A 12197-nucleotide genomic window follows, 5' to 3' on the forward strand; every position below is an offset into this window, starting at 1 on the left:
CTTTTGATACTACTAGAAACCAGAAACCCAGCTCAGTATGGACCAGTATAGCACGGAAAGGTGCACGGAAATTCAAAACTAAGATCGGCAGGCAAAAGGCCAAATCACGAACAGTGAAGACGGAAGAAGGAAGGAAAGCGGAAGATTCCCGTGAACCTCCGGTCTACACTCCGAATCGACCCAGATTTCTCGAACTGACGGTAAATCTAAAAAAGGGTTCTCACTCGGGTAGGTGAAATGCTGTGCCTTACGCCCAGGTTTATTTCCTCCGACTCGACACGATGCCATGGATTAAACAGAAGTTTGAGGACCCATGAAACTAGGAAGTCTTTTACAGGGAATCTTAGAGCAATTGGGAGGAGGTTGGAAACCTTGCCAGAGGAGGTGTTCTTCTCGGTGAGAAGGTTGAGAAACTGAAAGTTGGAGAACCATGGAATCGGGAAGCCTGGTACCGGGAAGCAATTGGGAGGAGGTTGTAGCTCTTGCCAAGAAGGAGCTGCTTCTAGGTGAGAGAGTAGAGTGAACTGACGATTCCTGCTGATTTCTCTTCCTTTTATGTAATGGCTCGGTTAGATCGTTATCGCAGGGTCACGGTCAAATGTCACGTCAGTATAATTTTTTAATTTATAAACAGCTTTCATAATGGAAGCTCTCACGTCGTGTTCGGTTCACTAGTATAATGAACTTCTTGGTAGAAAACGGAAGACCATGAACACGCGAAAGACTATTCTTCCATCTCTGGATTGGATCCTAGACAACTGAATGGAATAAGACCGTTTTTGTATTGCTAGAAGATCATTTAAATAGAATCAACATTCCTGAAATGCTCCCTAAGCGTTAATTTACCAAGAGTCGTGTAGCGTATCTCTTTTTCGAATCATTCTATTTTTGTTTTCTTAGTGTTCTTTTATTTTTTTCACTTTGTCTCTTTTTGCGGATCCATATTCTAACTCATTTTTCTTTACCACAAAATTATAGGTTACGAATTTTGATCCGAAACCCAGAATATACATAACGAAATGTACCCGATGATGTCAAAACATAAGTGTTTTCTATATTCGTCCTGCTCTCTTGTAAAACCCCATTAAATTTGCACGCTCAATTGAATCGCATGCGATAGTTGTCAGAAAACAAATTTGAATGACCCCGCATTTTTGACAGTGTCGATTTACGAGAAACCACGCGCGCTGCGTTATTTCGGAGCGTCGTTGCAAGAATTAATATCAACTTCGAAACAAACTTTTCTAGTTTTTGCAAAAAATAATCTAGTGTTTGTCATATTTTTACGAGAAAAAATTGAAAATGAGTATCGAAATCTCTGGACCACCGCTCGTCTCGCCATGGATGATGTTAACGATGTCAGATGCCCGAAACGATATTGACAAAGATAAAATAGTAATTCCCGGACAAGCGGTTTGCGATGCTCCACAACAGTTTATGAGGTAATTAGAAAACAAAAATATAGCTCTAAAATATAATTCTGATCGTTTCAGAGGACACGGAACGTACATTCGAGATGGAGAAATCGTCAGTTCTCTCTCCGGAGTCGTTCAACAACTGAATCGCCTTCTGATGGTGAAAACAATCAAACAGAGATACGCTGGAGAAGTTGGAGATGTTGTTGTTGCTCGAGTAGTTGAAGTTCAAGCGAAACGTTGGAAGGTTCGTGTAAATATAACACTTTCGATATCGAGAATCTTCATTCGGTTTGTAAATAATTTTATTTTCATTTACAGTGTGATGTTTCATCTCGACTCCACGCTAATCTTCCTCTCGGTTCCGTTCTCCTTCCCGGTGGTGATTTTCGACGAAAAGATGTCGAAGATGAAGAGAAAATGAGCGAATTTCTGAAAAACGGAGAACTCATATGTGCAGAAGTGCAACAAGTTCAACATGACGGAACCCTAATGTTACACACGAGAAACAACAAATACGGAAAACTACAACAGGGTCTTCTCATTAAAGTGAGTGCCAAAATACTAGAATTTGACACAAAGTTGTTCATTAGCTTGTTCATTAATAAGTTTTAGTTTTTAAACTTTTTTAAAAACTTTGTCGGGACCTCTCATTGCCGATGTCTTGCTCTGAAAGCTTCCGACGTCTTTTCCAATTGTCGATCTTTATATTCGATGACTGGATCTCCGACTCTTCCTTCTGTTGGTTGTAAATGAACTGTTACAACACCATATCGAAGAACACAAAACACTATTAGAATAGCAGCGATGAGAATCCATTGTACATACCGACGCCATGCGGAGATATCCCATGTCTGAAAATTATTTAGCTAAAAAGTTAACACGAAACATTCGAACCTCATCGCGAACTTCTTTTGTTTTCTCCTCAAGTCGAAACAGTATAGAATCGATAAGTTTTGTTCTGATGTCATCATTTTGGAATCGATTTTGACTGGGGTGACCCATAACTGAAATAACTGACAAAAACTAAACAGGAAGTGTGTATGAATTGATATCCAGTCACAGAATATCCACGTTATTCGCGTGTTTGCCAGCGACGGTCACGAATTTTAAAGGGTGCGTGAAGTATTTCTGAATATTCGAGATTTTTACATGGATCGACGCAGAATTCCAGAAATTTCATAACTTTCTTCAGATTAATTTCTAGACCCTGCTTCGAGAAATGTTTCTCTTTTCCCTGGAATTCTGCGTCGATCTATGTAAAAATATCGGAAATTCGCAAATAGGTACATCAAATTTCAAAACTAATTTTTTCTCTAAAAAACCATTTCAATCAGTACAAATTTTCAGGTTCCTCCACATTTGATCAAAAAGTCAAAAAAGCATTTTCACACGCTACCGTATGGAATGGCTGTCATCATCGGTTGCAATGGAAATGTGTGGGTGACACCTGCGCTGCCGGAGACAACAGTGGAAGAAGACGGATCTCACGTTCACGAGTTTCAGGTGAGAAAATAATCACGTCAGGTCGTGCTTGAAACGACAAAAATCACTAACGTTCTCTCAATTTTTGAACAATCTTTCTGTTTGCAGATTGTTCCTCAAGACATCCGACTTGTTATGATTCGAGTAGCTGCTTGCATTCGTCTCCTCCGTGATTATTCCATTTCGATCTTCTTGAACTCTCTTACAACTTGTTATGAAATGAGCCAACCTTATGATGTGAGTTCTATCCCCTGACAAGCATTTTTCAAGTAATTTTTTCCAGATAAAGGAACTGTCAGAGCAAGAGACATCTTCACGACTTGCCTACCTCATAGCCGCGCGTCTCCTGCAGGAACTTCAACAACAAAAATAAAGAATCTGAATGTTTTAATTGATCTCTCCGTTTTTCACCGTTTTGTTGTTATTTTCTTGTTGAATTTTAATCATTATTCGTTTTAAAAAATGTTCTTAATTGATGTTTGCTCATTTTTGATCAGCCTATCGTGCCCGACCGAGCGTTTTGGTTTGGCTGTGTAAGAGTTCACAGGAAGTTAACATTTCGAAAGTAATTCAAAGCGACGGTTTATTTAAAAAACTACAAGCGAATTTATTACATTTATTATTCTGTTCGAGAAGTTATGCCTTGTCGCATTGAGCCTTCCAATCGGAGAAAGCCTGAAAAAAAACTTTTGTTGAATCTGGAATCAAAAACTCTGTAACTTACGAATTGCTTGGCATAAGAGTTGAACTGATCCAGTGGGATGAATCCATCCTTATCAGCCAATTTCTTGAGTTTTGGTGTTAGTTCAGCTGGATAGATAACATGGTCATCAACTGGGTTAGGATCGTGATTCAAAAGACGGACGGCTGGTTTTGGAAGACGTTTGAATTCAACAACGAATCCAGCAGATGTAGTCAATTCATCCTTCTCGTATCCCATCAACTTCATGACAGAAAGAGTGATTTCAGTGTGCTGAAAACAGGATAGTTATTTGAATAATATTTCATCAGTGACTTACGGATGCATATCCAATAACTTGTGGTCCCTTTCCTGAATTAGCATCAGCCAACTTCTCAAGTACATTCTGAAGCCAGTATCCAGCCATCAAGTTTCCGCATGGACCGTATTCAGCACAAGCGTTCTGATGAACCTCAGCGAATTCCAGAATCTTTGCCTTCAGCTTCTCGAATGTATATCCTTTCAACTTTGGAGATTTGATCCATGATGGGTATTCCGCTTTGTAGAGATCAATTTCAATCAAATTATCAGCCAAATCAGCAGCTTTTCCAAGATTTTCCATGTTCCATTTGGTGTTATCAGCGAAATATTTCAACTCGGCGGTATTGGATGTCTTCAGTTTTTTGAGAGTTGGAAGAGAGTCCTTGTCGATTGGTCCCCAAACTGAAATTAGAGAAGATGAAATAGATTTAGTTCATCATGAGGTCTTTACCTTTGTCATTTCCCTTGCATTCCTTGACAGCATACATTCTCAGAAGTGGATCGTCAATGGCATATGGAACTGGAGACCAGTGATCGTACCATTTTTTGTCCCAATCTCCCCATTGTTCTGGATCATGAAGAGCAGCAGTGACTGTCTAAAATCAATTGATTAAGTGTCACTTCTTCAGTTAATGAGTACTTGAAGAGTCATTTGACATCTGTTGGCAGAGCTGGAATAGTATTTGACTTGTGAAGAATTGTAGTTACGAGAGATCAAATTTCCGATAAAGCTTCTCAATTCCTTTCCCAATCCGAGTCCTTGACGCTTTCCGAACTGAAAGTTAATTTCTTAATTGACCAATTATCACTAATTGACCACTTACAGAAGTCAATTCGGTGTTTCCTTCGTGTCCCCAACTTCTTGGATTTTCTTGAAGAAAGACTTCCGGATGACGGTTCCCATGACGAGTTCCGAAAAGAACAAGAACTGAATTCTTGTCAATTGCAACTGATTTCTTGGGAAGAAGATGTTCGGCAGAAGCCGTTATGACCAAGGCGAAGAATACCAGAAGGTTCATTCCTGGAAACAGATCAGATTTTATTTCAATCAAGTCTTAAGAAAGAGAGAAAAACAACAAGAGAAGGTTCTTGAAAATCCTATTCAGCCTCTGTTTATGTACTGTTTTTTGTGTCTGAACTGATTAGAAACCGATAAGATAAAGATGGGCGGAACACAGATTCAGAAACTGAATGATGATATGACCTGATTTTCGGTGAAAACTAAATATCATCAATTGTTTTTATTTGAAATGGAGATGTTTTGGTTCCTGGTTGCGGCTACAGCAAATTGAAACAGTTTGCAAGTACTCTGGATTGATATAAAAATTTCTGTTGAGCTATGCTTCACTGGTTATTTTATACAAAAATGCAGACAATTGAAAATAAATATTTAGGTATTTTTCTAGAAATCCTACAAAAACTATTTAATTTATCTTAGTGCTTATGGATAACTTGTAGTTTCCTCATCCAAGTTTGTCTCCATTACAGATACTACGGTACATTGGGTTCTACATGATCTTAATACTTTCTAGACCAACGTTCTATGATTTACTAGACCCCTCTAGTCAAGGACATATCTGACGTGCTGATACCAAAAAACAAAGAAAGATAGATCATAAACAAAATGAATAGTTTGATATTCTATCTCTGAAGATCTCGAAGAGTTCTCTCCTTTTTATACCCGAAGAAAGACCAAACCTCATCCGAATTTCGTCCTCGAAATTGAAATTGGGCATTGAATAGAATCAAAAGAAGGCAAAAGAGAATAATTGTCAACACAAGAAAACACACAAATAAATACATCAAGACACGGAAATAAGATCAATTGTTTCTTTGAACTCATCGATTTCCCTCGAATCCTCAATTTCGTTCTTCAAATTAAACTGAAATGACCTTGTCCATGAGACGTGAAAAATCAACAAAAAGGAGAGAAGACCAATTCTAGTTCCTTGTTTTCTCAGAAAGTTTGAATTGGCAATGACAAAGTTCAAGGTGAATGCAAAAGTAAATTGAGCGGCAATTTAAATAATTCTAGAATTCAATGGACGGTTTCGGAAGACGGAAGTTACGATTTCTGTCATTGTGATTGTTGCCAAGGTTATTTGAGAATTTTCAACTCACACCCAAAGGCACATCCGCTCTCGTCTCATTCATCAACATTTTTACTAGAAAAGAGTGAAAAACTAACTTAGTCTTCATTTCCGAAAATGAAATGATGCTCGCACTGACGTGACATTTGACCGTAGCCTCGCAATAACGATCTTCAACCACCTTCCAATTGCTCCCTGATTACCGGTGCCAGGCTTCCCTATTCCATGGTTCTCCAACTTTCAGTTGAATCTATTAGTGAGATTTTCTCTGTGGACCGTGTACTTAGGCCCAAACATTGAAGTACTCTGGAGCACATTTTCCTTGAGGGTTATCATGCTTTATATATTTTTCAAAGAATCCGTTCATTAAGTTCCAAATTTTTATTTACAAATGAAGCTAATTAAAATATTATGACTGCAAGAGATGAGATGCGTTTAAATTGTGAGTTATAAGAAATGCTGCCGATTTCTCGTGAGTGTTCAAGTCTTTCTTATCGAGTGAAAGCTGCCAAAAGAATAAGAACAACTACAGTAAGACCGCTTGGAGAAGACGCCGACGAAGAGAAATCTTGGTTCGGATTGTCAAGAGCACAAGATGGAGCATCACATTGTTTTGGCCAGTCTGAGTAGCTCTGAAAACATAAGCAATTCTGAGATTACTCGATTCATGGAAAGTACGCAGTATTTTCTCACCTCTGGTCGAACAATTCGAATGAAATCAGACAATCGAATGAATCCATCTGATTCCTGGACATCGGAGAGCTCTTTCGTCAAGTTAGCTGGATAAATGACATGAGCATCAATAGGATTTGGGTCATGATTCAAAATTCTTATTGCTGCATTCGGACGTCTTCTGAATTCAATCACAAATCCAGCTGATGTTGTGACTTCTTCCTTCTCGATTCCCATTAGTTTCATTACGGCAAGAGTGATTTCCGTGTGCTGAAAAGAAATTGGTGTGAATTCAGAAAGGTAAATCTGGAAAACGTATTCACGAACCGATGCATATCCAATGACCTTCAAAGCATTCTTCGTAGAGTTTGCATCATTCAATTTATTAATGATATCATCTAACCAGAGTCCACCCATTAAGTAACGACATGGATAGTAGTATGCACATGATCGAGGATGAATTTCAGCTAAAAATGTTTCAAAATTTCCAACTGATTCCAATTCACTGTCGTCGTCTCTCTGAACTCACCAAACTCCATGATAGTTTTCTTCAACTCATTCCCGTCGTATCCATCAACTGTTGGTTGAGTCAACCATACCGGATATGTTGTGTTATAGAAATCCATTTGAATCAAGTTGTCAGCCAAATCAGCAGCTTTCCCGAGATTTCCAGTCATATTCCAACCAGTTTCTTGACTCAAATATTGTAATACTTGAGCATTATCATTCTTCAAATTCTCGAGTTCCGGTAGGTCATCATTATCAATTGGAGCCCACACTTCGGCCGATTTTTTGCAAGATTTTACAGAATACATTCGGAGAATCGGGTCGGAAATTGTATAAGGAATGGGGGACCAGTCATCGAACTTTTGAGTATTCCAGTCATTCCATGCTTGTGGAGGATGCAATCCAGCTATGGCTACCTGGAAAACTTAATCATTGAGTTAGAACTTTCAGAAATAACTGTTTCTATGCATATTCCTGAGTTCTAATTTCCAGCAGAGACGACTTGTTTCATTACCTGTAACGTCATCTGACATCTATTCGCTGAGCTCGAGTAGTATTTGACTTCAGAAACATTAAAGTTGTTCGTAGTCAAGTTTCCAATGAATTTTCGTAGTTCCGTTCCCAATCCATAACTTTGTCGTTTTCCTACCTGCAACATGATTCTTACAAAAGGGTTAAAAAGGTTGCTGCTGTTTCTTTATCGTTGTGCTTTCTAATTTGAACTGGGTCAATAACAAGATTGCTATAGGTTACTGTATCCAAAAAGTGCAGAACCTAGGCATTTACACGCAAAAAATGTACCGTTTCAGACGTATTCTTTTTTACAGATTCAAACTAATATCGATAATGCCTCTATAGCTATAGGCTCTGTAGAAACTCACCGAAGTCAACTCCAATGATCCTTCTTGTCCCCATGATCTATCGATTCCACTCAGGAACTGATCTGGATTACGGTTGCCGTGCCTAGAATTAGAACGGAACTTATCAAAATCTTTGACCAAACCACGCACCTGGTTCCAAATATAACGAATTCTGTGTTCGGACTGATCGTCGTAGAGACTAATGGAAGCTGAGGTTCGTTAGCAGTTGCAATAGAACTCCAGAATAAAAAAGAAATAAGAATCCAGATTTTCATTCTGAAAATAGGAAAAAGGGATCAGATATGAGAAAGGATCTTCCAAATCGTTCGACCACCTCGAAAAAGAGAGAAATGAAGTTGATTTGTTTGGGTAAAACCGTTGGCAAGTTGAAAAATAGTGTGGAGGATTAGAGACGCAGAGAAAGACACGGTAAAACGAGACAAAAAACGAGTAACTGTTGTGTATGTTCAAATATTGAACCTTTTCAAGTTTAGGCTTTTTTCTTTCTGACAATGAGTTGAGAATTGGCAAAAAGAAAAACGACCGATGAACACAAATTAAACATGGCAAATTGGTATGAGTTTTGGTTTTGAACTTTTGCCGATTAGAGTTTGATCTGAGATGGAAATGAGGTATTCGAGGACTGAAGTTGCCTGAAAGATTCATTTGGTCTAGAACTAATTTAAACAGAAAAGACCATCTTTGGATTTATACGTAAATTTGAAAAAATAACACGAAAATGATTCCAAATACAAAAATGAATTTCAAGATGTGCTCATATAGTTTATAAAATCATTCCACCATCAATGACTCTCTAAAATGCTTTTAAGAACTCATTTTAACGAGAAATGACACAAACGAGTACAGTAATTTTGTCATCAAAACCTCTTTCTCGCAAGTCATAAAAACTTTATTAAAACGGTCAAAAAACATAAAATTTTTGTAGAATATTCCAACAGAAATAATCCTTCGCTGAGGTCAAACCAACAACAACCAGGAAGTAAAATCGGTGAATGTTCTGAATTTTCAGACAGTTTTATTGTCTGGTGCCTCGAGAGAAAGGAGAAAAAATGATAAGAGGATGATAAAAAGAAAAGAAGAAACTTTTATTGTTTTTTGATTATTTTCCTTTTTGTTTAGACTCCGTCACTCTTATTTGTGGGAATACGAAATTAAAAGGGCATTGGAGACAATTGCAGGAGCCCTGATAATACCTACCTCGTAATTCTTTAGAACTAATGAAACAGTAACGTGTAGCTTTCTAGTAATGGTGGCTTTGTAAAAATGTTCTTCAATTTTCAAACAAAACGGGTTGCAATAGCCTACATGGAGTTGCAACATGCATTTCTGAGCGCTTTGAAACAATAAAATATGAGTTTTGAACAAAATTTCTCAATGAATTTTTGAAATGCTACTCTCAATCTCTAAATTTTCCTTGGAAAGAATCACTTTTTATGGAACACCTATTGTATGGCACCTGAAACTATATCAATCTCGTGTAACCTAGGAATATTTTATGAAAAGTGTGAAACTGGGAAAATTTGTTCTCTTTTCAACCAGTCATCTGGTGTTCTGTTTGTGTTTGGAATTAACAAAACTCTGAAAAATGGATGAAAAAAACAAAGTGAAAAGGAGAAATTCAAAAAGAAAAGTCCAGAGAGAGTTCAATTCATCTGATAATTCGAAAAACTCATTTATCATGTGATTCATATTTCTTCACTTTTCTCCCTACTTCTTCTTATCAATAGAAAAGGGTTCAACACTCTTAGAAACTTCCAGAAACAGGAAAATTTTCAAGTTCCAAGTCAATCATTGAAACATGTAACTGGCGATTGGAATTCGTGGAATTCGTGCAGCATCCTGTCCCTCGTTTTATGTTTTATGAAAAAAGGCAGCCTATGGAACAATCTTGTGCTTTTTTTCTTATTTCAGAGTGGTTGACTCGATCTGCAAATTGGAATCTGAAAAACTTGAAACTTCAGTTGCTCTTTCTTCTCAAAAAACTCCAGTCTGTGTTTCTTGGCCATTGACAACGAAACCGTTTCTTTCGAGTGTTTCTTCCTCTAAAAACTTGAGAAATCGAAAGATCAATGAGCACAAAAACCACACCCTTCTCACGTTTTTTGACAATATCAACGATTCGTACGGTAGGTAAAAAAGTCATTGATCTGAAGAAAAGTTTGAAACTTTTCCATCTGATATGTTTGTTTATCTCAACACATGATATCAGATTGTCCACTCTTAACATCACTATAATCACATCTAATTGCAAACATCACAGTCCGTGGACACTGTGCTCGAAATGATAAATAGTGTTAAAAGACGAGGAGAATAAAGATTTCAAGTGGATTCACAGACAACTACTCCAAAATACACAGAATAGTGTGTCTGTTTGTCAATCAATTGTCTACCTATTTTGACATCGTAGACTACAAAAATAATTGGTGAAAAGAGGTGAAACGATGAATGGTTTGAACGTTGAAACGAAAAGTTCAAGAGAACAATTTCACAGGATGACTCAAAAGTTACTGTTTCGGGAAAGTTTTGAAACTTTGAGCTTTTTTTTCAATTGTTTCTTGCAATGTGAGGTTGAAATAAATTTGATAGGATCCTTTGAAAATTTGAAAATACTTGACAATCAATGTCGTGCGAATTTTTTGCATATATTGCTCCTGAATATGTCCATCTTAATTTCAAACCTCAGTGTTTTTCACAACTCCAAAACGAAAAGTTATACTAACTGCAATACACTGCCCGACATAAATATAGAGCCACTTGTGATTATCGACTATCTCACAAAAATGATGATACTTCAGGAAGTTTTCAGAATGGCAAAAATATACATTTATTAGCTGAAAAATGTTGCATGCAAAACATTTTAACTCTGCCTCTTTGTTTTTGGAAAAATCGAAAAAATGTGAAAAATGGCTTCAATCTATCCGACATAAGTATAGAGCCACTTACAAAAAGTGTCAAAAATGAGAAAATCACAAGTTAAAAACATTGAATTTGGAATCTTCGTCGAAAGTTGAGTTGGTTAGAGATATTTCTCCAACATTTTCAGTTAAAAAATTTTCAGAAAAATGAGAATTTCTGCAAATTTTCAAGCCTCTCCATTTTCCGTTTGTTTTGTCCAAATAAGTTGTATCTAGCATCTGATTTTTGTCTATTTTAAGTGTGTAACTCATGAATTAGGGTTTAGTATAGTTTATGTAAATATTTGAATCCTTTTGAACAACTTAGGTTGTCTCAAATCAGGAAAGTAGGATTTTTTTTTAAATTTTGCATGCATTTACATCGAAATTTCTGGTATTTTCCATTTTAACTAAATTTTCTTGCTTGTCAGACACCGAACTGGTCTTGTTGTTTTGTTTAACAACATTTATCCTAAATTAGCTCCACTATAAATTTGCAAAAAAAGTAGCAACATGAAATTTTAGATCATAAAAGTTGAAGCAAAATCATCAGATTATTCAAACTGTGTTCAATGAGCAATTATGACAATAGTTCCGCATATATCAGTGTTATTATCATAGATTTGTTGCATTCTCAAAATTTTACTGAAGGCGTGGCACTTTTTACCAGAGCTAAAAATATACCTCTGTACGATACAGGTGAAAATTCATGTTGCTACTTTTTTTGCAGATTTACAGTGGAGCTAATTTAGGAAAAATGTTAATAAACAAAACAACAAGACCAGTTCGGTGTCTGACAAGCAAGAAAATTTTGTTAAAATGGAAAACACCAGAAATTTCTATGTAAATGCATGCAAAACTTCAAAAAATTTCCAAATCTTCGGATTTGAGATGACCTAAGTTGTTCAAAAGGATTCAAATATTTACATAAACTATACTAAACCATAATTCATGAGTTACACACTTAATATAGACACAAATCAGATGCTAGATACAACTTATTTGGACAAAACAAACCGAAAATGGAGAGGCTTGAAAATTTGCAGAAATTCTCATTTTTCTGAAAATTTTTTAACTGAAAATGTTGGAGAAATATCTCTAACCAACTCAACTTTCGACGAAGATTCTAAATTCAATGTTTTTAACTTGTGATTTTCTCATTTTTGACACTTTTTGTAAGTGGCTCTATACTTATGTCGGATAGATTGAAGCCATTTTTCACATTTTTTCGATTTTTCCAAAAACAAAGAGGC

The 12197-nt window shown here is 36.6% G+C and overlaps 4 protein-coding genes across 4 annotated transcripts; 1 reads left to right on the top strand and 3 right to left on the bottom strand.

Moving 5' to 3' along the window:
* Nucleotides 1-1302: 1302 nt before the first annotated feature.
* On the top strand, nucleotides 1303-3273 carry GCK72_013692 (uncharacterized protein; the record flags this gene model as incomplete). Its single annotated transcript, XM_003100959.2, has 6 exons — nucleotides 1303-1442; nucleotides 1494-1662; nucleotides 1737-1964; nucleotides 2766-2921; nucleotides 3009-3137; nucleotides 3184-3273. 6 exons carry the CDS (start codon nucleotides 1303-1305, stop codon nucleotides 3271-3273), a joined length of 912 nt encoding a protein of 303 aa, XP_003101007.2.
* On the bottom strand, nucleotides 2066-2420 carry GCK72_013693 (uncharacterized protein; the record flags this gene model as incomplete). Its single annotated transcript, XM_053729944.1, has 2 exons — nucleotides 2066-2269; nucleotides 2313-2420. 2 exons carry the CDS (start codon nucleotides 2418-2420, stop codon nucleotides 2066-2068), a joined length of 312 nt encoding a protein of 103 aa, XP_053584716.1.
* Nucleotides 3274-3536: 263 nt separating the features above from the next.
* Nucleotides 3537-4919, bottom strand: GCK72_013694 (uncharacterized protein; the record flags this gene model as incomplete). Its single annotated transcript, XM_003100899.2, has 6 exons — nucleotides 3537-3575; nucleotides 3625-3873; nucleotides 3920-4302; nucleotides 4352-4496; nucleotides 4541-4675; nucleotides 4725-4919. 6 exons carry the CDS (start codon nucleotides 4917-4919, stop codon nucleotides 3537-3539), a joined length of 1146 nt encoding a protein of 381 aa, XP_003100947.2.
* Nucleotides 4920-6481: 1562 nt separating this feature from the next.
* Nucleotides 6482-8304, bottom strand: GCK72_013695 (uncharacterized protein; the record flags this gene model as incomplete). Its single annotated transcript, XM_003089737.2, has 7 exons — nucleotides 6482-6622; nucleotides 6684-6932; nucleotides 6990-7129; nucleotides 7192-7585; nucleotides 7684-7818; nucleotides 8051-8132; nucleotides 8180-8304. 7 exons carry the CDS (start codon nucleotides 8302-8304, stop codon nucleotides 6482-6484), a joined length of 1266 nt encoding a protein of 421 aa, XP_003089785.2.
* Between the last annotated feature and the right edge of the window lie 3893 nt (nucleotides 8305-12197).

This window comes from Caenorhabditis remanei, chromosome IV (genome assembly GCF_010183535.1).
Source record: "Caenorhabditis remanei strain PX506 chromosome IV, whole genome shotgun sequence".
NCBI lineage: Eukaryota > Metazoa > Nematoda > Chromadorea > Rhabditida > Rhabditidae > Caenorhabditis > Caenorhabditis remanei.